General features: G+C 33.1%; 2 protein-coding genes and 1 long non-coding RNA gene across 6 annotated transcripts; all 3 read right to left on the bottom strand.

Moving 5' to 3' along the window:
- Window positions 1–5,220: 5,220 nt before the first annotated feature.
- LOC123897616 lies at window positions 5,221–10,540 on the bottom strand. Of its 3 annotated transcripts, none has more exons than XR_006805096.1 (10): window positions 10,149–10,540; window positions 9,688–9,841; window positions 9,408–9,504; window positions 9,131–9,193; window positions 8,881–9,047; window positions 8,332–8,404; window positions 7,887–8,061; window positions 7,566–7,669; window positions 5,937–6,025; window positions 5,221–5,858 (listed from the first exon to the last, which is right to left on the bottom strand). It is a non-coding gene; the product is annotated as an uncharacterized LOC123897616 (long non-coding RNA). The 3 variants fall into 3 exon arrangements; XR_006805097.1 differs by having other exon boundaries at window positions 9,968–10,470; XR_006805098.1 differs by having other exon boundaries at window positions 8,332–8,752; window positions 10,149–10,463.
- A 3,037-nt stretch (window positions 10,541–13,577) lies between these two features.
- On the bottom strand, window positions 13,578–16,464 carry LOC123899509 (50S ribosomal protein L24, chloroplastic). The gene is made up of 4 exons (XM_045950657.1): window positions 16,294–16,464; window positions 15,118–15,156; window positions 14,155–14,385; window positions 13,578–13,876 (listed from the first exon to the last, which is right to left on the bottom strand). Exons 1-4 carry the CDS (start codon window positions 16,399–16,401, stop codon window positions 13,676–13,678), a joined length of 579 nt encoding a protein of 192 aa, XP_045806613.1. The 5' UTR covers window positions 16,402–16,464; the 3' UTR covers window positions 13,578–13,675.
- Window positions 16,465–17,489: 1,025 nt separating this feature from the next.
- On the bottom strand, window positions 17,490–23,001 carry LOC123897536 (calcium/calmodulin-regulated receptor-like kinase 1). 2 transcript variants are annotated; one of them, XM_045948227.1, is made up of 8 exons: window positions 22,242–23,001; window positions 21,649–22,022; window positions 20,561–20,714; window positions 20,154–20,280; window positions 19,383–19,468; window positions 19,230–19,301; window positions 18,559–18,759; window positions 17,490–17,956 (listed from the first exon to the last, which is right to left on the bottom strand). In XM_045948227.1, exons 2-8 carry the CDS (start codon window positions 21,960–21,962, stop codon window positions 17,621–17,623), a joined length of 1,290 nt encoding a protein of 429 aa, XP_045804183.1. In that variant the 5' UTR covers window positions 21,963–22,022; window positions 22,242–23,001; the 3' UTR covers window positions 17,490–17,620. The 2 variants fall into 2 exon arrangements, with proteins under 2 accessions (XP_045804183.1, XP_045804182.1); XM_045948226.1 differs by having other exon boundaries at window positions 22,715–22,999.
- Window positions 23,002–26,149: the final 3,148 nt, after the last annotated feature.

The raw sequence follows: 26,149 nt of genomic DNA, 5'->3' as shown, positions 1-26,149 counted from the left end.
ATTGTCACAAACTATATATCAACAACATCAAATTTTCATAAATACTTCTTAAAAATTTTAAAATTAGTATACATTATCACAATTCACAACGAAGAAGAAAGAATAAGTAAATTTATTACCTAGAGTTAAAACAGAAGCAATGCATAGAATTGCAATGAAAAAATACACGCGGTTGATGATGGATGCCATGTTCTCTTGAAAGATATGAATCAAACATTGCCTACAAGAAGCTATTTATTGAGTTTTCTAGAGAAATTACCATAATTTTTTTTACTGTAATAAATTTTTTTTGAACTAAATAAATTAAAAATAGTGGATATGTTAAAGCTTTTACTTACTTAGCTAAAAGAAAAAAAGGTATGAAAATCGTGAAATTAAAATATAAAAGGAAAAGTATAAAAATGGTTAAATTAAAATATAAAAGGATATGTCAAAAAGGAAAATATATTTTTTTAAAAAGAAAGATATTTAACCCTTTTTAAAATTCATGATTGTAGTTACCAAATATATAAATAGTATTTTTTTTTGTGAGAATATATAAATAGTGTCTGATTATTCATGAAGCACAAACTCCGACACGGACACAACGACACGACATGAACATGAACACTGCGACACCGTTAATGTAAAAAATATAGGACACTGACACCGCTACATATTTATGGAAGATATAAATTGAGAATCAAAATATATAGATGTAAATCTTAGTTGAGCAAGTTATTTCTTAAAAAAGTTTTAAAACAAAATATTATAGTATTTTATCTTTATTTATCTATCTACTTGTCATACCCTAATTTTGTCCTGTTTTTTTTTTAAATTATTTTTCATCCTATTATTTTGTTTTTCACTTATTTTCTATTATTATTATTATTATTATTATTATTATTGTTGTTGTTGTTATTATTATCAAAAAAATCAAAAGAATAAAAGAAAAAGAAAAGGGCTTCACGTGAAACAACACAACATTAAAAGCACGTTAAAGCAAACAAACAATCTACTTCTAAAAGGTTCCCGTTGAGTACAACGGATGTGAGGGGTACTAATATCTTCCCCTCGCATAACCAACTCCCGAATCCATTTCTCTCACCCCTCAAGGTTTTCTCGATATTTTCCTTTCACTTCTTTGGGATAAATAAAATTCGGTGGCAAGTCCGTTATTTATCGAGTGTTCACACTCGAGGATACTTTTCGCGCCGCGAAAGCTGGCGACTTCACTGGGGACGTAAAACCTTTTGAGAGTTAAGCCTAATTTAGAGGGTTTTCGGTTGTTTGCTTTAATGTATGTTATTTACATTTTTGTTTTATTGCTTTCAGTATTATATTGCATATTTGCTTGGATATTATCTGCTATATCTGTTTCTTCTGCTTCATCTCCTTTCTTTTTCCTTTTGCCCATTTGGGCCGGTTACTTGGTTACTGAGTGAAAAGTCTTATACCCGGACTAGAGGAAAACTTAAGACACATCGGGGGTTGATTGCTAGCTCGCCTGGCGTATGACTCGAGAGTTGGCATGATACTCCCACTTGGGGTAGATTTGTCTTAGGGATATCGGTTAACCTGACGTATGACTCGAGGACCGAAACGTTCCCTAGATGGATCCGTAACCTTGGGTACCCTTTTAAAAAACCTATGACCTTGAACCTCTATTTAGGAACCGAGTCGATGGTTGCGTTATGTTGACCTTCCCGGTCGATGTACCAACCTCACCTAGAGGAGGTTTATTTTTGGAGATGTTTCTTATGAGTCGTTGCAACACGAACATCGTCTTCTAAAGATTCATCTATGAATTTAGGAACCGTGTCAAACCTAGAACAAACATGTGAGATTAGGATGGTTGCAGGTAACTCTGAGCCGTTGACCTTCAAAATTTACACCTGATATGCTCTGGTTCTCCTGATCTGCTGCATGACATACTATTTTCATCCATGCATTCATAACATTAATCATACATGTACATTTTGGTCTTCAAGGAACTAAATAGACACTAGTTACATAAGCATAAGGTTTTTAAATCATGGGAAGTAAAAGTTTGAATTTTTCTTATATCCCGAAACGCTTATGATAACCATGTGTCTATGGTTCCCTTAAACCAAAATGACTAAAACGATTCACAGATTTTCGCATGCATTTTCATTCATATGTCTCATTCCATTCTGTTCCTATTAACAGTCACACCTCTGACACCGGTATTGGACAAGAAACGTCTCCAAACAAGTCATGGAGAATTGGCAGGATCAGCATGATGCCTTGAAGGGCGAAGTTGCTCAGTTAACTGGAAAATTGGGCAAAGCTTTGGAGCTTTTGGCCAATATGAGTTAACCAGCACAACCAACAATTTTGGAATCTACGGAACCTGCTACTTTGACATCCCAACAGGGATCATCTGCCCAGAATGTTATATGGCCGCTCCTTGGTTTTCCCGTTGGACATACTCCCCCAGGGTATATACCTACTCAACAGGTTCCTCGGAATACTCAGACTCCACAGAATCGGGCTGAAGATTCAAATACTCATGCTACTAGGGTCCCTCTGATCAAACCAGTTTTTGTCTCACAACAAGAGAATCTGGATGATCCCAGAAATGCCTATCAGGGTCCTGATTTATTTGATGATGTGCCAAAGGTTAATTCTAATGTTATTCAGCTAGAAGAAGTTCATCAGAAATTCAAGGCTATTGAAGACCGTTTGAGCATGATGGAAGGAGGAGGTGATCCCCAAGACCCTGCTAATATGTGCCTAGTGCCAGACTTGGTGCTCCCGCCAAAATTTAAGGTCCCTGACTTTGAGAAGTATAAAGGCCTCAGCTGTCCAAAGAATCATTTGATTATGTATAGTCGAAAGATGGCTTCCTAGGCTAAAGACGACAAGCTCATGATGCATTGCTTCCAAGACAGCCTTATTGGGGCATCACTCAATTGGTACATGCAATTGGAGGGGAGTCGTATCCAGTCATGGAGAGATTTGGCAAATGCTTTCATTAAGAAATACCAGTATAATATAGACATGGCTCCATATCGTACTTAGCTACAGAACATGTCCTAGAAGAAAGGCGAGTCGTTCAGGGTTTATGCTCAACGTTGGAGAGAGTTGGTTGCACAAGTACGTTCTCCACTCTTAGAAGCTGAATTAGTTGACATATTCACTAACACTCTACAAGGGGCATATTTTGAAAGAATGGTTGGCAGTGTTTCGTATAGCTTTTATGATCTGGTAAAGATAGGAGAAATGATTGAAAATGGAATTAATAGTGGTAAGATCCAAGCCACTGTGAGCAGTCAATGTACCTCGAAGGAGCTTGCAAACAGTTTCGCCAAGAAAAAAGAGGAGGAAACCAATGCTGTTACTTTCAATAAATCTCAAATTTCGTACTTCCCTCAACAGCCATTGGTGATACCTCGGCAGAATCATCAACAACAAGGTAGGTACCATCAAATGAATCAAACCGGACCCGAGATTGCCCGTAAAAGGAGGAACCTACATTATGACCACATACCTATGCCATATGGTCAAATCTTGCCGTACTTGCTCCGAAAAGGAATGGTTGAGCTAAAACCACTTCCCCCCGTGGAACCAGCATACCCACCAACGTTTGATGAGAATGCTAGATGTGATTATCACGCTGGAGCACCAGGACATAACATCGAAAACTGTAAGGGCTTCAAGCATAAGGTCCAGGAACTCATCAACCAAAAGTTGTTATCTTTCAAGGAGGAATCCCATTCTTGAATGGTCATTCCTTACGTTGACAAGTACAAGGACATTAAGAAGCATACCTCAAGATGACGGTGGATCAACAAAGTATATTATACTTTTTAAAATTTTCTAAATTAAACAAAATGTGTGAGAGACATTTTTGAGTGTATCCGAGGTGCTTCAATCAAGGACGGACGACAACTTTTTCAGGAAGTTGTCTAGTGTGCGAGGCGCTCTTATGTGAATCTTGTATACAAGTTGGTTTTTTATAATAGATTTTTTAGAACAATCTGTGAAATCTAAAGAGGGAATTCTTAGGAAAACTTGGGGATTAAGGGGTAGTGCCTTTTGGTTGAAACTAGACGCCGACCCGTGCGATGCACGGGTTTGGCAAGAACCTCATGTATATATCAATCATGGTTGTTGCCAATCATGGATGCTATGAGCCAAAAAGAAATTAGTCATAAGCATATGAAAATTAATCAAATTGGTTCATTCGGCAAAACGTCAAGTGAGTTAAGCATAATATATCATTGCAAATATAGGATGTTTAAAATTAAAGGCATCATATAATTTAATCTCAATTAAGTGGGTTAAACATAATTGATCATTGCAAACATAAATGCAGACCATATGCAGACTTCAAGTAAATCATCACACCGAATTTTATAATGGAACTTTCATGACCCATGACATTTATAGAAAGAAGATTACTACTATTTGAGAATAGATAGGAGTGTTATGGGACATAGGAGTGCTATTCAAAATATAGGTAGGAGAAGCAATTGTATATTATGATGATAAAAGAATTTTGTGAAGGACATGATAGCAAGTTTCAAAATAGAATTCCTCCAATTCGTGTATTCTTCAACATATGAGAATTATTTCTACCTTCCTTTCCTCTCATCAACCTTCAATGTATAAGACTTTTCTAGGTGAATCTCATTATATCATATGAAGCCAAATTCAATTTACAAAAACAACCACAAATTATCATTATCACGACAATATGAAGAAAAAAAAGTTTCAATGCACAATAAGAATGCAAGAGTACATTAGGATATAGTTTAAAGAAAAACATCAATACATAGACTCAATCTATTTCTCTCTTCCTCTAAACAATAATTCAAAAATAATCACAGATATATATACCAATCATGGTCGTTGCCAATCATGGATGTTATGAGTCAAAAAGAAGTTAGTCATAAGCATATAGAGATTAATCAAATTGATTCATTTAGTGGAATGCCAAGTGAGGCATGGCAAGGGTTTGGAAGAAGGACACATATATAATAATCATGGTTGTTGGGAATCATGGATGCTATGTACCAAAAATAGTTAGTGATAGCAATTTAAGTGCAAAATCATTCATTGCTCATGATATAAGAAGAGCAAGCATTGGAGCAAGTACTTTGAAAAGTAGGTAAATCAAGTCTAGTGGAGATACTACAACATGGTCAAGTAGAAAGAGCAAGCAAGCATGAAAATAAAAGCAAGACAGTTCTAAGAGTGATAAGAACATGGAAATCAATCATAAAAGAGCAAGCATTGGGGCAAGCACTATGAAAAGCAGGGAAATAAAGTCTTGTAGAAATATTACAACACAAGTTCGAAATGGCCAAGCTCTTAAGCATGAAAATCAACATAGTTCTAAAGCAAAATAGAGCAAGCACAGCACAAGCTCAAAATGGCCAAGCCTAAAAGCATGAAAATCAAGTTTGGCAGAGATATTACAACATAGGTTCAGAAATAAATAAAAGCAAGATAGTTCTAAAGCAAGATAGTAGGGATCCTAGAGCATATAGAAATGCTGAGTCTCATAAAATTTCTTCCGCTTGCTGGATGTTGAAGGAGCAATGAGAGTAGTTCGTATGCCAATGTAAGGGGATAGCTTGAAGTATATGATCCTGTTGTTGGATGCTTGAGTGACACCAAAGCTCACAGTTACACCCTCAGCCAAATGGTGGACTTTGCAAATATCACGCCACTGGCCAGAAAAACCGTATCACCTATGTATTGACCAGCCATCAGTAAAATAAATTTTTGAAGAACTCTTTTTGTGCACACCAACTTGAATCTGATTCTTGTTAACATCCTCCAAAAAAACCGTATCACATGTATTGACCAATGGAACGTGCATAGATTTCTGGAAGCTTTCCTCGGGGCTACATAAGGAAGGCAATATTAAGAATAGAAAATATGCAGTACAGAAATAATATTAGAAAGAATCTGTGGACACTTACCTTCATGGGATCATACTCCATATATCCTGTCCTGGTCATCATTGCGTAAGGACGAACATCAGGATGCAATTTGTAACGATGGTTCATATCTATACAATATAGAAGATTTGTGCAAGGAATAGTTGAGTGAACTATTAAAATATTAATGTAAAACTATAGGTTGTAAATGCAAGAATTTCTAATGTAAACTAAGTGGCATATTAACTTGATGTATCTATTATAAAAGCTAGGTTGTGAAATGTTGATGTACATGAAATTTATCAAGTTCAAGGTTTATAATCCATTTAACATCAACAAATAGCCATTCCCATCAATCAACAACCCTGATCAACCTATTTAGTTTGTTAATGAAGAAAACATCATTTCCATCATTGAAGCTGGCTACATGAAGCTGGCTAGTAAGTTGGCTAGTGAAATTTCATGTTTTGTCAATAATATACATGTTTTTTGCCAATAATATTTTCATGCAAAAATTGAAATTATAAGAAATATAATAATGTTGGAATTAAAAGAAGTGTTGAAGTAATTTTGTTGATGGGAGTAAACAATGAATAAGAAGACAAAAAGAGATATCATTGCAAAGAAAGAGTCTAATGGAAGAAAATGTACACATGCATCAAAATATTCAAATAGAGAGGAGAGGAAGGAGTGAAGGACCACTATAGAGTGTGGAGTGTATTAGTTTTATTTGGAATTTAGTAGAGATCAGACCAGAGAGCATGATTTGATTGAGTATTAATCACTTAATTACAAATTTTATGTTTGGAAAATATGAAGGACTACTAATGGGTTCAAAGCCATCCAATCTAATGTTTATAATCAAATTAACAAATTGCAGATCCATTTCAAAGGCTACCACATGGAGGTTGAACATGAATTTATAATCACCTATGTTTACATTTTTAGATTCTTACTATTTAACACATGTAGGTTGAAAATGAATTTAGAATCATCTATGCTTACATTGTTTGATATTATGTTATTGGAATGATGAAACACTGATACTTTCAAAAGGTTAACCAAAGAGAAAACAGGAAAAAATTGAATTGGAATATGAGCAATACAAAATTGAAAAACTTGAATGAAAAATGATGCAATGTGCCATTGGAATGGGAAAACACTAATGGCTTGAACTTATTCGAAGAGCAAACATGAAAATTCGAATTGAAATATAAGTACTATGAAAGCAAATTGAATGCATTTCAGTAATAAAAAAGTAAACTGGCAAATTTGAATGTAAATTGCTGCAACTGTGTTGCTGACATGATAAAACACAGTAAACTGAATACTCAAATTCAAACTGCTACATCTGTGCTACTGATATGATAAAACAAACAAAAGGGTGGAATCTATCTAATCTAGAATATGTGGTTATTTGTTCACGAACATTTGCAAAAAGTTAACCCTAATGTTGGATTAGTTAGACATATGATGATAATCACCCCAATCAACCATGTTTACCAACAATATTATAAACCAGTGGCTGATACTACTATTAATCCTACATTATCTTACTCAAACCAACATGAATACTAATGTAGTGAACATGCCTGCAAGTAGGAATGGATCATGCAGAATATGCGTAATTTCAGTACTTACAAACTTTATGATATTGGATGGAAGTCTAACCTTTGCAATTGTTCTTCTAACTCCTTGCACTTCGCCAAAGCTGCTTCATGAGATCTCTTTTCATCTTGGGAGTATTAACATCAAAGAAATACCACAAATCAAGCCTACAAAAAAAAAAAAAACTACAAAATTAGAAAGGCTGAAAACAATAAGTTAAAATTCCAAAAATTGTCAATCCAACAAACCAAATCCCTAACTATTATCTAAATTTGGTTTAGCTATCAACCAAAAGAAAATGTTTTTCATATTTCCACTTTGTCCAGTTCAATGATATTAATTCCCTCAACAAACTTTCTACAACTTGAATATGCCATTCTTTACCTTCTCTTCTTCAATAGATTGTTGATGATCATCCGAATGAAGGATCGAACCGGAGGAAAGAAGGAGAAAAAGGCTTCATCACCTCCATCGCCAAGCACCGCAACTCTCTCGGTCGGAACTCTCTCTTATAACAGATGATCAAAACCTTCAAGCTAGATCAAAATCCACCCTTTATCTGCAAAATGCACAATCTTAGAAAATGTTAGAAAATAAATCATCAAATAATCTAGAAATTTCAAATCTTACAATCTATATCCACCCTTTTCATTCGACAAACCTAAAAGAGAGATTTTTAAAAGCTGAAATTTAAAATGAACCTTTTCCTAAGTAATTTCAACAGAAACCCAGTTAAACAAAAGCTTCAAAGATTTGAAGAAAAACTGCATCAGATAATTTGAATGAAAAATAAAAATAAAAAAATAAAGTTTGGATTTTGAAGACAAACCTAAGCAAAATGGATAGATCTAGCTAAAGTAGAACCAGAAATATTCTATGGAGCTGAGATGAGATACACAAACCTGCAACAAAGAAGAAAGATTGAAGCTTTAGGTCAGACAATGCTAACATCCTCAGTTTCTTATTGATAAAAATTAGAATTTCATGAATCATAATGAAAATTAAAATTAAAATCAGAACCCAATTATTCTTAGAATTAACCAAAACCCTATGAAATTTTGGCGCCAACTGAAGATACGGCCTCGGTTCCTTGGAACTAAATTCATAGAAAACTCCAATAACAACAGTAACAACCTGTAGATCAGATCTTTCTAACCGATAGTTGATAAACGATGAAGCGCAAATGAAACTAATTAATGATAAATGAAATTGATGCGGCATGGTAACCGATTTATGAACTCATTCTAAATCTGTAGAATATAAAAATATTAGTTTTGCAGAGATTGAAGTTTTTATGTCACACATCATCTGAGTAGAAGCAAGAAGAATAATCACAAACAAATTGAGGACCAAAATAGAATGGATCTGAAATCCTTACCTCTACATCGGAGGCTGCTACCGTTGTTGTGTGTGCTCCATGCCATTCATTCCCGTTGCCAGGTATGCCAAAAGAAAGCGAGAAAGATAACAAATTTTGATAGTGCACAATAGCCATCTTCACATTCACCAAAAACTGTTCTATTCAAATCCAGATACTTCTTTTTTCTTAAAAAAAAGTACCCAGGCAAATTAGGTGATGAGTATACTTAATAGAAAAGGTTAAGGTAGCAAATTTGAGAAGTTATTACCTCTTTCTCACTAAAAGAACTCAAATTGCTTTCCAGAATCTTTACTTTTTGCTCTAAACCCTCCTGTGTAATAAATGTATAGCAGACTTTTAGTATTTAAACTACAATGCCATTAACAAAAGAACATAAATAAAAATAAAATATTCATGTATGAGCAGCTAAGGCCTAAGAGGGATGAAATCAACCAAAGTTAATTCAATCAATCAATCAAAGAAACAAATCAAAATTTTCCAAAAACCTAAAACCTAGAAAAATTATAGATTTAGAATAATTGTACCTGTCTGTAGCATAGAGAAAGCTTTTGTGGTGGTGGCGCGACTGGCTTTTCCGGTGATTTTGATCTGAAACTGAATAACCACCAAAAACCAACTTCCCTGCAACAATCAATTGACAACTTAAAGACTTCCCTAGTGTTATATATAGTGAGTGATATTACATGGTATATGCTTATTGTTCAACAGAGAACTTCTACAATTTAATAACAAATACAACACAAGTTAAATGACTAATTCTCAACCTATGAAAAAAGATAACACAAGTTGAAGAAACTATTTCACCTCTGAAGCAATTCTTTATTATCTGATCCCCATGTTCGTGAAATTCATGGCTGAAGGATGTGTTTGAAGAAAGGACAGATGCTTTGTCCGGCACTGTACTCAAACCATCTGATACAAATGCAATTACAATGACAAATAGAATGCTAAAGGTAATCTGCAAAAGCATGTGAGTGAAAATTGTGAGCAAGCAACACAAATTTTAAGAGCAGAAGACACAAGCCAATAAATCAAGTTCAGATTGATTTGATTCCAAGAATTCAGATAACAGTCACAGACTCACAGAAAGATGAATATTGACAAATTGAGAAAGATGAAATCTAGAAGATGAATTTGGAGATACATCACCATCTACCATAACCACCACACATCACCATCACCTCCGATCTTCAACCATCCTCATCAACAAAAAAAACAACGAAAAAAAATAAAAAATAAATAGAGCATAGAAATTAAGATCGAACCAGAGGAAAGAAGGAGCAAGAAGCTTCGTCGCCGCCGTTGCCGAGCGCCGCCGTGTCACCACAAACGGCCACAAGAACTCTCTCGGCCGGAACTCCTCCTCACCAGAACTTCTCTCCCGCCGGTAAATCTTCTCTCACTCGGCCACTCCCTCACTCTCATGACGATTGATTGATTCGTAGATGGTGGTGGAGGTTGTGGTGTGGATGTTATGGTGAAGGATGAGATGGGGATTGAGAGAGATGAAACTGTGGGATGATGAGAAAGAGGGAGAGCGTACGAGAGAGAGAGAGAGAGGGGGGGAAGAGAGAGAAAACAATTTCATAAATGAAAAAAAATTTGGGAAAGTAATCATAAAACCACAATTGTTTCCATAAACCACTTCTGTCAATGGTTTGCATAAACCATCAATCACAAAACCAGCAATTATAAGAGGGTCCACATGAGTCATGCAAAGAATTATAATAAGCCATGTGTAAGATGAAGCATAGGAATAACATGCCATGTGCAAGAAGTGTAGATGTGAACATTGAACCCTAAATTGAACCCTAAAATGAAATGAAACCCTAAATGGCATGGCAAGATGTGGTTGGTCAGAAGAAACAAATGTAGAAGATTGATTGGACAAGGATTTAGGGTTTGCATTTGGTGCTTGAAAAACCACTCATCCTTTAGTATATAGAGAATATAGAGATTTTAGGGTTGAAATTTTAGGGTTGAAATTTACATTGCAAACATTTTGGGTAATTTGGAATCATTGGAGGAATGATATAAGCTTTTTCTAGTAAGATAGTGAGAGGCTACAAGAGGAAAGAAGAGAAATTAGAGATTGCTTTTGGTAAAAAATTAGGAATAATTTTTTGGCCATTTAACTCTCTTCGAAGAGGAAAAGTTAGAAAATAAGGTTGACTTTTGTCGAGCTTATGAAACTATCTTCTTGTAACCCTTTTAAGTTGTAAAGGATCATTGATAATGGATTAGAGAAATGATTTCTCTTATAGACGTAAGTCAGTTTCAATCGAACTTCTCTTTATATCTTTGTACTTTGAATTAACCGTGTGATTTTCCTTTACAAATATGATCTAAATTTATTTACTTGAACTATTTAATTTATTTGTCATTGTTATTAGCTTCACTATTTATTCTTGTGGGTGTTGTACCAGTGTTCAAAAACTATTTAGTGTTTGTAGATCATACCAAAATTTATTGAAAACAAAACATAGAATAAGATGAAAATCAATATATTTATTTTCCACTTATACCAACAATTTAATTATCCATCGCAACAACACATCCCATTAGTTGGATTACAACTGCCACCTTTAGGAAACTTCTGACTTAAACATAAATCATTACATTGTTGATTGTTATCTGGACATGGTGATCTGCTAATGCAATACTTCCAAGTACGTGGTGGATCACTTGCTCCTCCTACAATCAATTTAATATTGTCACAAACTATATATCAACAACATCAAATTTTCATAAATACTTCTTAAAAATTTTAAAATTAGTATACATTATCACAATTCACAACGAAGAAGAAAGAATAAGTAAATTTATTACCTAGAGTTAAAACAGAAGCAATGCATAGAATTGCAATGAAAAAATACACGCGGTTGATGATGGATGCCATGTTCTCTTGAAAGATATGAATCAAACATTGCCTACAAGAAGCTATTTATTGAGTTTTCTAGAGAAATTACCATAATTTTTTTTACTGTAATAAATTTTTTTTGAACTAAATAAATTAAAAATAGTGGATATGTTAAAGCTTTTACTTACTTAGCTAAAAGAAAAAAAGGTATGAAAATCGTGAAATTAAAATATAAAAGGAAAAGTATAAAAATGGTTAAATTAAAATATAAAAGGATATGTCAAAAAGGAAAATATATTTTTTTAAAAAGAAAGATATTTAACCCTTTTTAAAATTCATGATTGTAGTTACCAAATATATAAATAGTGTCTTTTTTTGGTGAGAATATATAAATAGTGTCTGATTATTTATGAAACACAGACTCCGACACGGACACAGTGACACCGCTAATGTAATAAATATAGGACACCGACACTGCTACATAGTTATGAAAGATATAAATTGAGAATCAGAATATATAGATGTAATGTTATAGTATTTTATCTTTATTTATCAAAGTTATTATATTTGTCATTATATATTTGTTGACATATTTATGTATTTTTAATATATTCTTTTTGTATTTCTTATTATATTTAGTTATTAAAATGTATACATATTTATTAAAATAAATAAATATTTTTGTTTAGACAAAGTTAATATAATAAATATAGAAGTATGAGTGGAGTAAGTCAGCCATTGTAACTCCTATACTATGGCATACTTTTCCAATGTGCAAGAACCATAGTTCAGTTACTGATGGCAAGGGAAAGCGCATGCAGTACTGTACTACATAAGCAAACAATATTCTTTTTTTGGATTTTTCTATGCATTCGTTTGTTTTCTTTGTCGGATGTGATTCAATTAATTTTCGTTAGTTTTGGTTGTTTTGGTGATGAATGAAAGAGAAAGAATGTATATTTTAATTTAAGAATTGAATCCTTGTACAAGTATCTTTTCTTAGAAATAAAAATTAAGCACTGCCATGTATACTCCCTCGAGTGGCAACAAAATGTAAGGATCGGTTACTTAGCCTAAGAATTTAGCTAAGTATCTTACGATAAAGTTGCTCTAACAATTTCGATTTACCTCTTGAAATAAATGTCTATATCTGTCTTAGAATACAAGGTAGAAAAAACATCAGAGGAAACAGGTAAGCCTCTAAAATACACATCAAATAAAGCTTTGTAGATTACTCGTCGTGGTTGCAGAAATGAACAGGTTTTGTTGGTTTTCTGGTAAGCACTGAAAGATAAATTTGAATCCCTCTTGAATTCTAACATCCAAGACTCGTTCTGCTTCATCAAGCACACAGCATAATCATAATAACGTTTAATCTTTTTATAGTGTTTCAAGACAAAGCAATGCTCGAAAGATTCTTTAACCAAACTTTATTTATCTCATGGTGGAACTCAAATTACCAGTCTCTTCCTCTGAAACCGGAGGGTTAAAAACTAACAAAAGGGTTAGTATTGTTTTTATTTAATTGTAGTTGAAAAAAAAAAGCAATCCTATTTGGATTGAGCAGTGACTTAAAGAAAACAGCCACACTGTTAGCATTTGTCTTAAGAGCACTAGTTAAGGAACTAAAAAAGAAAAGAAAAAATATGCATTGAAAATACCAAAATTTATACTTATGTATTGTGTTGACGGCACAAGTTCCAAGATAATTTTACTATATTTGGTTACCTTAACTAGTGCCCTAGCATTTGCCTTAAAAATAAAAGGAACAAAACCAAAAGAGAAAAAACAAATTCAATTACTCAAGTTAGATCAACAAAGGTAACCAAAGTAATAACATGCATAATATACACTTAAAATTAAAATTGGGAAAAAATTACAAGAGTGCATAGAATTACATAACAGCTGAATACATGAATTAATACAGTAAAACTAAGCAGTAGTAGCAACTTCAGTCTGCTTAGAAGCTTCCTTCAGTTTCTTCCAATTCTCATCACTATCAATTATCTCTCCAGTTTTTAGTAGGTACCGAACTTTTTTACCATTCTCAATGACTTTATGACCTACACGACTTGCTACATTATTTTCTTTCGAGTAGAGCATCACATTTGAACTGTGGATAGGAGCTTCAATCTGGAAATCAAGGCAATGGTTTTTCAAAATATTAGAGTGCATGAGAACAAATGCACTAACAAAAAAACACATGTTACTAAACCTTTTTTTGTCTGTTCCCAGGGAAAATGGACCCTGGTAATCCAGAGTCCATCTGGGAGGTAAGTAAAATCGGACCAAAGATTGTTCCAATTAGGATTCTCCCGAACGAAGGAGAATGTTATATAATAGATATTATCGAACTCTTAAGGGGAAGAATTCATAATAATGTTTTTTCTAGCAAGGGAAATGATAATCACCTGCAATATTTGCCCTAGTTCTCCCTCTTCTCTACTCTTCGCATGCTTTGTTTTCAAGTTTACGTCCTGGACAATAACAGTGCTGTTGTGCTTGAAGATCTTAGTAATCTCTCCAATTTGACCCTTGTCGCGTCCAGATATGACTTTCACTGTATCTCCAACTTTAACATGCATTTTGTGTAACACGGGAAGGCTGTTTGGTTTACATTCAATTCGCTCCCATCGTTTATACTACCAGAGAAGAAACAGGAAATATATTACACAAGACAATTTTAAATTTTAAGACTAGCTAGAGAAAATATAGTTAAGTAGATTTATGACGAGTAAACCATGTCTTTTTATGTTGTTTTACAATATTAAATTTAAGGGTTGTTTTGTTTTTCATTTTCATAAGAATATGAAAGCTTTAGGTTTGACTGGAAAGGCGATTTTGAATGGATTCTTTGTCAGGTATTGTTTTTGGTAGGAACTCGCTGTAATTAGAGATTTTGGCAACCGAGTGGATCCACAGTATTCACACAAATTTAGATCCTTTTGAATTAGTAATATGAGACTAATCTACGCTCAGATGCTTAGTCATAATTAAGGTACTGTGCACCTCTCCAAGAATGCGCTATGCAAAAATCTAACCTAGGTCAACCTCACAAGCTTGGTCTACGCAACCAGCTGCGCCACACCCTTTAGGTGATTCTTTGTCAGGTCATAGTATTTAGGCAAAATTACAGCGCAGGTCCTTTATCTTATTTTTTTGTGGATTGAACTTATATTCTAAGCATTCACCGGATTTATGTCTCGGCTAATCACTAAGGATCTTTTTCTAAGTGCTACAAAGCAGCAACAAACTACAAACTGCAAATGACCGCAAAAGCACAAACTCTGCTCCATTTAGATTTTAATTTAACAAAATCTTAAAAAGAATAACCATATTATTCGGCACGGATGAGGCAAGAATTTGTAACTGACCTTCATTACAGTAACACATTTCTTCTCTGTTGGTTTACACTGCATACCACAAATATAAAATTCATATAAAGTTAGTATAGTAAACTTTTGAGAATTTCATATGTAAGAATTAAAACAAGATAGATTTATTTTATCCTAATTAACCAGTCAAATGTCAGTCCGACAAAAATGTATTAGTTACTTTTAATGAAACATTAAGCATTATTGCATTGTGCCAGTGTTATCCATAGTGGATTACAGAAGATGGTGGAACACAAAAAATTCATTATGGGAAATAGCAGATAGCATTGTGGAATGCGGGCAAATAGCTGAAGCTACATAGCGGTTGAAATAAGTCAATTATAAACAACATTGCACGCGCTATGTTATATTACAGCGCTACCGCTATCACCACTATTTGACAACATTGCATATTGAATGACAAATTAAGTATATAAAAACAACTCATCAAATTAGTCCCAGAATTTGTAGGATACTCTCAAATCGGTCCCTGACTGTCAAGTTGGTCTCTATATTTAACCACATACTATCAATTAAGTCCCTATATTTTACAGCTTACTATCAATCTGGTCCATAAATTTATCCACTTATTTTCAATTTAGTCCCTAACATATTCTTGGAAGGACTAATGTGAGTAAAATTTAACATAGTCGGGGACCTTTTTTTGGTCCATAAATTTATCCAGTTATTTTCAATTTAGTCCCCAACATATTCTTTGAATGACTAATATGAGTAAAATTTACCATAGTCAGGGACCTTTTTGAAATATTGATAAAGTCAGAGACCTATTTGAAAGTATCTTACAAAGTCGGGGACTTATTTGGTGGTTTACTCGAATACATTCTTATAAGAGTCTTTCATGTCAATCCTATGAAATTTTGTGATTATCTATAGAACACTATGTCATGCTACAAAATGTAAGACTCAATCTAAATAATACTATATTTTTTGTGGTAAAAAAGGCATGACATAAAAATTGCAATTATGAATATATGATTATGAATTAAACATTCAAAACTTGAAATGCTAATAACACCACCCAACTTTAAAGTTTGTTTAAATTTGAACAGTTAAAACAAAACCCAATTGAATAAAAGAAGAAAGGAAGTACATGGAATAATCAAAATTGAAACTTGAATTGGAAAAAGAAGAATATTTGTGAAATGAATGGCGTACCGGAAGAAGAGGGGAGAGAGTGATAGGCTGACCGAAGAAGAAAGATTTAGAGGAAAGGGAGAGGGAGGTCATGGAACTCTGAAGAGCAACCATAGCCATAGCTACCATTGTTGCTTTGGTGCTGTATGTAACCTCTTCTTATTTCTTTTCTGTTTCTGATAATGATTTTGGATAATAATACAAAATCTTAGAATAAATGAAGTAAAGAATTTGGTTTGAAAATGGATCATGGGCTTCAAGTGGGTTTTACTTTTCTAAGCCCAAACTCTAACTCCATCTGATTGGCCCAATTCTCTATTTGTTTTCTCGTACTTTTTTTTAGGTTTTTTGGTGCTAACCCTCTCAATTTTCGGGGAAGCCCTGAGAGAGATTAAGACAGACTTAAGCAGTATCAGACGTCCACTGAAAGAAAGAAAGCGACTCTTCCACCAGATAATCTATTCTTTATACGAGCAAGCATCGGTTCCCAGAAAGCCAAGCGCGTCGGATCACCACAAATAGGAAGACCCAGATAAAGGAAAGACACTCTTCCCACTTTACAACAAAGAGCAGACGCGACCTCATGTAACCAAGAGTCAGGGATATTCACCCCAACCAACAAACTTTTTGAAAAATTAACCTTCAACCCTGACATGGATTCAAACAGTACCAGAACAGCCCGCAAAGCACGAACATTCGCCTAGCTTTTGAACCCATTGATAGGGAGAAACACGGTTTGATCCCCACAACTATGATTGGAAGAGACTTGAAATCACTTGATGCTAAAATTAACTTCCGAACCAAATTAGACGATCTAATGAACCAAAAATGGCTAAAAGAAGAAAAAAAAATTATGCAAGGAATGCTTATGCATAATCTTTAATTATAGATTTTAACGGTACACATCATCATCATCATCATCCATTTTACAAGTTTTTCTTTTTTGTATATAAGCAAATATCAGTGGAGGTTAATAATTAGGGAAGTGGAAATACTTTGGACCTCCTTCATAATACGAACATTAGACTACACCGTGGTGACATCCATGTTATAAATTATCAATGCAAGACACTTCAGTTTTTAATTTTTAAGTATTACCTTTCATTTGATTCATGAAAGTAATTTAATATACAAATTTTGTGTATCTGTTCTGCGAGACAACAGAACTGAGGCAAGAAAAGGAAACAACAAATGAAAGAAAAAATGTTACACAAAACTACAGAAAATGATGTGAGGCATCATTAAATCACTCAAATCCTAGTGTCTAGTAAGATCATATCATATGCAAAGCCAAAAAATAAATGAAAAATAAAACAAAAGAAAAAAAACTACATGTAATACAATTTTGTTACAAATCATACATGTCATTTGCACTATCTATAGATTCATCTCTTCTATGGTCAGTAACATGATCCTTATTTTCTGGTTCATCAACATCTATTGCAACATCATCGGTTGTCGCTGAAAGGGATTTATTGTGATGATTTCTTTGGTGTCTTGCTTTAAGGATCCGAGTTAATACTTGAACTATGTCTCTCATTGAAGGACGCTTCCGTGGGGCGCGGTTGATGCATTTGTAAGCAAGTGCTGCTACTTCATTAAGTTCTTGAAAATCACATTTTCCTTCAAGTTTTGAATCAACAATCTCCTCCCAACCAACTTTCCCCTCGGTGTTCATTGCTGCCTATTCAACCATTAATAGCATTCATAAGAACAAAAAATGAATTAGGTATCAATGTGTGTGTTATAACAACCAAGTACTTTGATAGAGTAATGTCATAAAATAGAGTCATCAACCAACCAACTAATTAGCAATGATTTCAGCCAGCTTTACGGTACAGTACAGCCAGCTGTATATCGTTAGATTAAGAGGGATAAAATCCGCTCTCTTAATCTAACGGCCAACAAACAACTGCATCGTAAAGTCGGTTGCATAGGATCCATATACCATTTTTCCTCCACATAGATTTCGATTTTTTTTTGTCAAGTAGCTTAGTGGTTAGAAATTCCACCCATAAAGTGGATAAGTGGGATGACAAGGGTTCGAACCCCGCCCCCCCTGCATATATAATGCAATGTCCTACCAACTGAGCTAAGCTCACGGGACCAAAGATTTCGATTTTTAAAAATATTATATATATTAACTGCACAACATATACGATATACTGATTATTTACTACTAGGTATTTCACTAGGATTTACGAGTATTGCCTCCGCAACATAAAATTCTAGATTTGATAATACTTGTTTTGATATATAAGACCCTGCTGAGGGTAGAGATCTTACAAGTTCAACATATTCCATAAGACCCTGCTGAGGATTTCGGCCAGCTATAAGTTCAAAGAGTAACACTCCAAAACTGTATACATCACTTTTCTTTGTGAATGTTCCTGAAGATATATACTCAGGATCGAGATAACCAAAGGTACCACGAACAGCGGCATGTTTATCCACCATCTCTTCTCTTGAAAGTCCAAAATCAGCAACCTATTTGATTCAGAATAAACAAACAAGAGCATAATAAGCATTTTGATCAACATTAAATGATTAGAGGAAATATTTAGTCGTTCAACACTATTTTAGATCATGCAGACTGAATACAAGATCATACTTCGGTGCTGTTTGGATAAACAATTTAATTAAGTGCGTATAGCATAAATGCTTATCATATAACTGTTTACGTATAAACTATTTCTATAACAAATGATTAGATAAAGTCAAACTATTTTTTTATACAATTTAAAAGCTGTTTTCATATAAGTTACAAGCTTTTTTCATAAACTATCCTTGACAGATTATAGAAATAAGTTGAAAACAACTTATACACATGTCATAAATTGTTTTCCTAAGTTCTTTCAATCAGTCTCACAAGTATTTATGCCAATAGGTAAGCTCAAATAAGTCGATCCAAACAGACTCTTAAACAGAAAAAAAGTTGGTGATTAACAAGGACATACCCGGGCTCGCATGGACTGATCCAAGAGAATATTGTTAGATTTGATGTCGCGATGGATGACAGGAGGAACCGCCTAGAGTGACAACAACAAATACAATTGTAACTAAAGTATACTCAACATGATTATCTGAGTTCAGGTCATATTGTAACTTACCCCATCATGAAGATACTCCAAGCCTCTTGCTACATCTAAAGCTATATGAACCCTCAAATCCCAGCCCAGATTCCCATTCTCTTCACCTAAATATAGAAGCAAGTTTATACTTTACATGCTTCATTTATTATTGCATATGCAAGTTCAATTTGAAACAAATCACCAAAAATGAAACAGAAAAAAACAAAGCATCAAATTGAAAGGCACATAATATCAAAGTCCTATCTCAGGTCATGCTTGCATGACTTCATAAGGACTTAAAAGTTCTTTCCTTAAGGTTAGATTTTTTATACAACAAATAGAATATGTTCAATGCATATAGATTAGAGATCGCTTAATAATTCAACTTATACATTGTGTTAAGATGTCCCACATCGGTTGCGAGATTGCTTGAATATATATTTATAAAGTACAGCCAATTCTCACCTCACACGCCAGTTTTGTAGGGTTGAGTTAGGCCCAACTCTCAAATTTAAGACTTTGCATTTCACAGTCATTACCTTTGTTATCTTTATGAGCATAAATTAAACATTTTTCTTGACGCTAATTCAATCAAGCACATTCAGATTTTTGTAAGGTTCTAAGTCAGGTATCGGGTCACTCCTATCATTACTACTCTATCCTCATAAACTTTTTTTTTTTGTAATACTCTTCCTCCATGTAAGCCAATTATTTTATTCGTCAAATTTCGTTTAAAAAACCTTCAAACGAAATAGCAAAAACGATAGATAGTTTTTTTGACAAAAAAAAAACCATAGATAGTTAACTTACTGTACAAGTGGGAAGCTAAGTTGCCTTTACTCATGTAGACATAAACAAGCATATGTTGACCCTTTTCTGCACAATATCCAACCAAATTGACCAAATTTCTATGGTGTAACCTTCCCAACAACATAACCTAACAAAAGTTAAAATAACAAAAGGTTAAAATTAATCAAACTACTCTAATCTAGAAGAATCATCATACAGAAAAATTAACTACTATTCCATCAATGCTTATACTATCTTATTCCATTTTCATGGTTGTCAAAATAAAAAACACGATCCCGAACCAGATTAGGCGGTCCAGTTGGCCGGATACTGGTGGTGAAAACTAAGAAAAATAAATCAAAAACACAATCTATCTATTTTAAGAAAAAGTATTATGCTACTAAATGATTATTGGTAAACATCTTCACCTCAGTGTGAAATTCTTTCTCTCCTTGTTTAGAATTGGTTGCAAGAACTTTAACTGCAACAATCTCACCAGTAGACATTTGAGCTTTATATACAGGACCAAATGCACCTTGTCCTATTAGTGTTGTGAAATTATATGTTGCCTTTTGCAAGTCCCTAAAATGTTAATATGATATTTAAACCAGAATGAGAAGAAATAGATAAATGACATGAAAAAAAACAGTCATTATTAATTACATTAAGTTCAAACAATTGTAAACTTTACTCCACTCTTAATGACAATTAGTTGTCGCCATATTTTGCAAATCATCATAAGTATATAGTTTTAGGTTTAATATGGAGGAATAATATACATGAGTCAAAAGTTTAGAGACAATCAAGTACTTGTTTTAACTAGATTAATCAAGGCCATAATGATTATGTTTCTACAGCCGAGATTGTCAATTGCGTGAAAGTAGTACATAAGACAATCTCGGTCCATTATGGTGGACAATTTCATAAAGGATGGCGTAATGCACGAAGCTCCGATCGAGAGGAGAGATGTTAGCAGCCATACCCTCATAAGGGGAAGGCAGTTTTCCAGGTTTGAACTCGCGACTTCCAAGTCACATGGAGACGCTCGCCCTCATAAAGGACAATTTCATATTCCAAATAAAAACAAGGATTTAATTCATATACACAGTTAGTGTACAACTTTTTTTACACTGTCAATCATAACCGTCAGATCATTAAAAATATTTGACTTAGTTACTTCTAAAGTCACAAAAGCATTGGTTATGATTTGTTGATAGTGTAAAACATTTTACACTTACAGTGCATCAAAATTAAATTCTAAAAATAAATAGATGGTTAATTATAATTCAATCCCAAGGCATGTACTCCCTCCGGTCATATATAAGCAAAGATTCATGTTTCAGGTTCATTGAATAACTGATGTATCTGATTCATAGTATGAACCAAATACATCAGTTATTCAATGAATATACGAGACTAGAGGGAGTATTTGTAGAAGAATTTAAAGCAACTTAAAACTTGAATGAATATACATCAGTTATTCAGTTATTCAATGAATACATGAAAGAAACCATACTTGTATGAATATTCAAGTATTCCAGATGCAGAAACCATGTTACTTTTCTTGAAACCATCAATCCAGAAGTTCATGCCATTTCTACCAGACCTTACAGGTGATTCAGGACCTAAAGTTGAATCTGATAAAATAGTACAAGAATCAGCACCGTTTGCGCGAATCGGTATTGTAGCCGCTCTCCGAGAACTACTATTCCCTATCTGTGATCTCTTCCTATGATATCTAAAACAGATCAATGCAGAAATTGCTAAAACAACTCCAATTACAACACCAATAGAAATTCCAATAATTAATCCTGTAGATTCCTCTTTCATCTCTCTTTCTTTTTCTCTTCTTCTATTCCTTATTAATCATCCAATAATCCATTTACACACCTGCAAAATATGAAACAAATTGACAATTCAAAGTTTAAGACAAAAAAATTGAACAAGTCAATTTCAAAGTCATCACACACAAACAAAACAAAAAAATGTCAAAGAGTTAACAATAACAAAACTTGAGGTTGAAAAAATCAAACTTGTACAATGACATCACTGTGATGAAAATTGAAATAAACAAAACAACAAAAAACATGTTGGATTAGAATAATTTACCATCATCAAAATTCACAACCCAGAAGTCAAATTCACCAAAATAACTCCAATTTCAATGACCCAATAAAGGAATGATAGTAGAAAATCTAAATCCAAAGATGAAAATGTATAAAGCTTGAAACTTGATTTGTTTTGAGCAAGATCAAAGAATGATGCAAAAAAAAAAATAAAGTTCAACCCATTAATGAAAATTCAATTGAGAATAAAAAAAACATTTTTTTTTCCACTTTTCTTTCATTCTACTCAGCTTTTATTCTCAGCAACCAAAAAGGGTATAAGAAAATTTAATTATTTTTCTATAAAAAAAAAAGAATTTTTGTGCAGATACAGAGACAAAACAGAGTTTGAAGCAACATAAGAAGACAGATCAAAACATTGACAGCAAAAATGGTTGACTAAAAAGGAAACACGTTCTGAGAAAACTAGGTAACGTGCGTGCACGAGATAGTAATTGAGAACAGAAAGAAACTTACCAATTTCATAAAAACATGGGAAAAGAAAAAGTGTTGGGAAAACTGTTACTATGTGTTTTGTGAATGCGTTGCTAAAAACATGGAATGAAATTTGAAACAGAGAAGTGAAGTACCAGTGTCTGATGCAGAGGAATAAAAATGGGAAAATGGTTTTTTTTTTTGTCTTTAAAAAATAGGGAAAGTATTTTGGATGAAAATTCCAAGTAAGAACAAAGATGAGAGATAATAATATGAGAGAGAGAAAAAATAAAGTTTCATAACAACAAAAAAACAAAAGTGCTTCATGTATTTGACTGTGCAGACAAGAGAATAAAAAACATGGTTTCTTTTTTTTTTTTTTTTCCTATGGCTGAGCTGTTAACTGTATCGAGTTTTGTTTTTACAAAACCAACGAAGTTAGTAATTAGTTATTAGTATTTTTTTTATTTGCATTAAGACTTAAATATAAATAGCGTGGATTTTTAATTTCTTAATTTATTTTTAACTCTTAATTTAAACTAGTAAAACTATTCATCTTATCCATTTAACTATATTGAGTTGATTGCATAATCTAAAATGTTTGCTTTTAACTGCATGTTGAAGTAACGGTAGTGTAGTAGTAGTTTTTGGTCACTATTTCTATCCTCCTTGCATTTCATAAAATTTTGGTATTTTTAGTGTGTTTATTTAAATAATTATGTATTTTTGAATTCCAACGAATATTTCAGATTTTCAGCATTTACATTTTTGATATATTTATGCTGGTTTGTTTTTATTGTTTTTAGTAGTATTAATAGGATTTATATGGGAAAGAAATTTGAAAATTGTGTACAATTGTCTTCATCTATTTACGAAAACATTAAACTACCAAATATGGAATGGGGGAAGTGATATGATTCACATAGAGTGATATAGAGAAAAAGTAAAAATATTATCTTGTGAGTATAACTAAGTTAGTAGAAATATTACTCCCTCCGTCCCAAAATATAAGAGCTACTTTGATTAAAAGACATTATACATTTATCTTTTTTTGACCATATTTTTTTAATAATACATAGATATAAAAATTAGCGTATAAGATTTTGTTTGATTTGTTTTTATGAGTATTTTTAAAATATCAAGTTTTTATAATTTTTACTAATAGTGAATTAAAGATATTAATGATCAAAATTGTGTGTTGATATACGTGCACTAGTCAAACTAACTCTTATATTTTGGGACGGAGGAAATATATGAAATATACAAAAGTTGAAGTTTAAACCTTAATACTCTCACTTAGACAAAAATTAAAATACTCTTATGGAATAAATGGGGCCGAAGTCCAAAAAGAGAGAAATACAAAGTTATAATCCCAGAATGAGTTATCACAACTAGATCGACAAAAAAATGACTAATTGAGCAGGAGATCGATCATGAGCAATCAACTTCAAAAAAATGACCAAGACATATCCGTACAAGAACTAACTTTACGATAAGTGTGACACGCCTTGACTTTTCACTTTACTTCTATTAGTCTTCTTTGTTGTTCATTGCATGCACCACTGCTTTAGCCTTCTCGAATCCACGACTCCACGCCATAGACAAACTCTTCATACCCCATAATTGCGCACCCATTTGCTCATAATGTGATTAATGAGTAGCCGCACATGAGCCACCTTCCAAATAAATGTCTTAATTCTATAAGGTCGTTGCAGTTCCACAAGGTCTACCAATCTCCTTCAATGGGATGAGATCTAATGTTTTGAGAATCATAGGCATTTTTAACTTTGAAGTCAATTGGTTGGTTCCTCTCGAACCGATATTGCATTGTCCGTCTATGCCTTAGGCGCCGAAATCATAGGCACTTTTAATATTTATCATCTTTTATTAATGGAAAATGTTAAATAGTTTCCCGAGACAATTGTTAAAGAAACAAAAATCGAAATATAATTTTGAATACATGTTTATACATGTTTGAGAATTTTATTTTTATTTTTTGTTCAAGTTATTTAGTTGTTCAAAAAGTTTATAATATTTTGACTAACTAAATTATGTATTTTTTTATCATATAGTTTAATGGCTAAAAATTTCACCTTAAAGTAAATAAGTGTGGTATTCAACTCACTTGTAGGTGAGATGACCTATAAATCTAATGCTTAAAGATTTTGAATTAAGATGCGGTATCCAACTCACTTGTACGATTGCTCTATGCCCAATGTGGATGATCTTCCGACTGCCCCCTTGTGACCCAACGGTGGTATCAGAACTGATGGTTTGAAAAAAGGTTCGACCGACTCCTTGTATCGAAAGTCTTCTTGAAAAAGGTGGTCGGTGGCGTGTCCCTTTGAGTGCAGCGGCAAACTTAAGAGAGAGATTGTTGTGGCAAATGTGAGGTGAGTCAATTCGCACACTGCTTAAAAAAGTTGAGGTTGAATATTTTTATAAGTGAGATGATTTATAAACCTAATACCTAATGTTTTTGGTAAACATGTGGTATCTAACACATTTGTATAATTGTTTTGAGTCCAATGTAAATAATCTCTAACTATCTCGCTCGTGACACAACATATAATATAATATTTCTATGAACTGAACTAAGATCGTAACCAGAATTAAAGTATACTCCTAATAGGAGTACTATGCTTTTGAATTTTTAAAATGTGGTTGGAGGGATCAAATACGAACCGGACCTAGCTAAATTAATTAAGCTGGAAAACGTGGTCCCGTGATGACCGTACAGTCATACTTTATGAGTTTTAAATGTGCACTTGATCTTGACCAAAAATAAAGTTTCAAATAAAAAGTAGCTTCAAATTGAATACAGATATTTGTTTTCTTATTAATATTAATATATATAAACGGTGGCATAAATTTAATATCTATAATTTGCAAAAAAATTAATAATTTTGAGGCAATCTATAATTTTGTAAATGCCAATGGTAAGCCCAAAATTTGTTTTGCATATAATATTTTATTTTGAAAACAAATCCTTTCGTGTGTGTTTTTGGTTGATTATCATTTTATACCGCCAAAGTTTTTATTGTTAGACACATAAAAGTGTATTATTTCCTCCTAGTTGAATTTTTTATATACCCAAAAATCGAAGGTTGATCTCATGACCGTTCTTCAAAGGAGATCAACTTTTTTACCATTTAAACTAATTCATTACGGGTTATCATGTGATTTTTTGTTTGGTTTGTTAGAGAATGGTAAATCTCATAAAAAAAATAGACATACAATGGTAAAATGGGTCGAGCTTGTTAGACCGACCTGTTTAACTCACTATTTTAAACTTGTTGAATTGAGATTTGAAACTCAGTATTTTAAATTGGTATGTCTCATCCAACTCACCGAAAAAATGAGACAACTACGTGATAAACGAATTGCAAATTAAATTATTATTTTTTATTTATTTTAAAAATAGTCGTTATATTGTTTTTGGGGGTAAATAATAGGATATATAATTATGGGGTGTCT

This window comes from Trifolium pratense, linkage group LG7 (assembly GCF_020283565.1).
Source record: "Trifolium pratense cultivar HEN17-A07 linkage group LG7, ARS_RC_1.1, whole genome shotgun sequence".
In the NCBI taxonomy this organism is placed as follows: Eukaryota; Viridiplantae; Streptophyta; class Magnoliopsida; order Fabales; family Fabaceae; genus Trifolium; species Trifolium pratense.
Note: the sequence above shows the minus strand (reverse complement) of the source record. Positions and strands in the feature narration are given on the sequence as shown.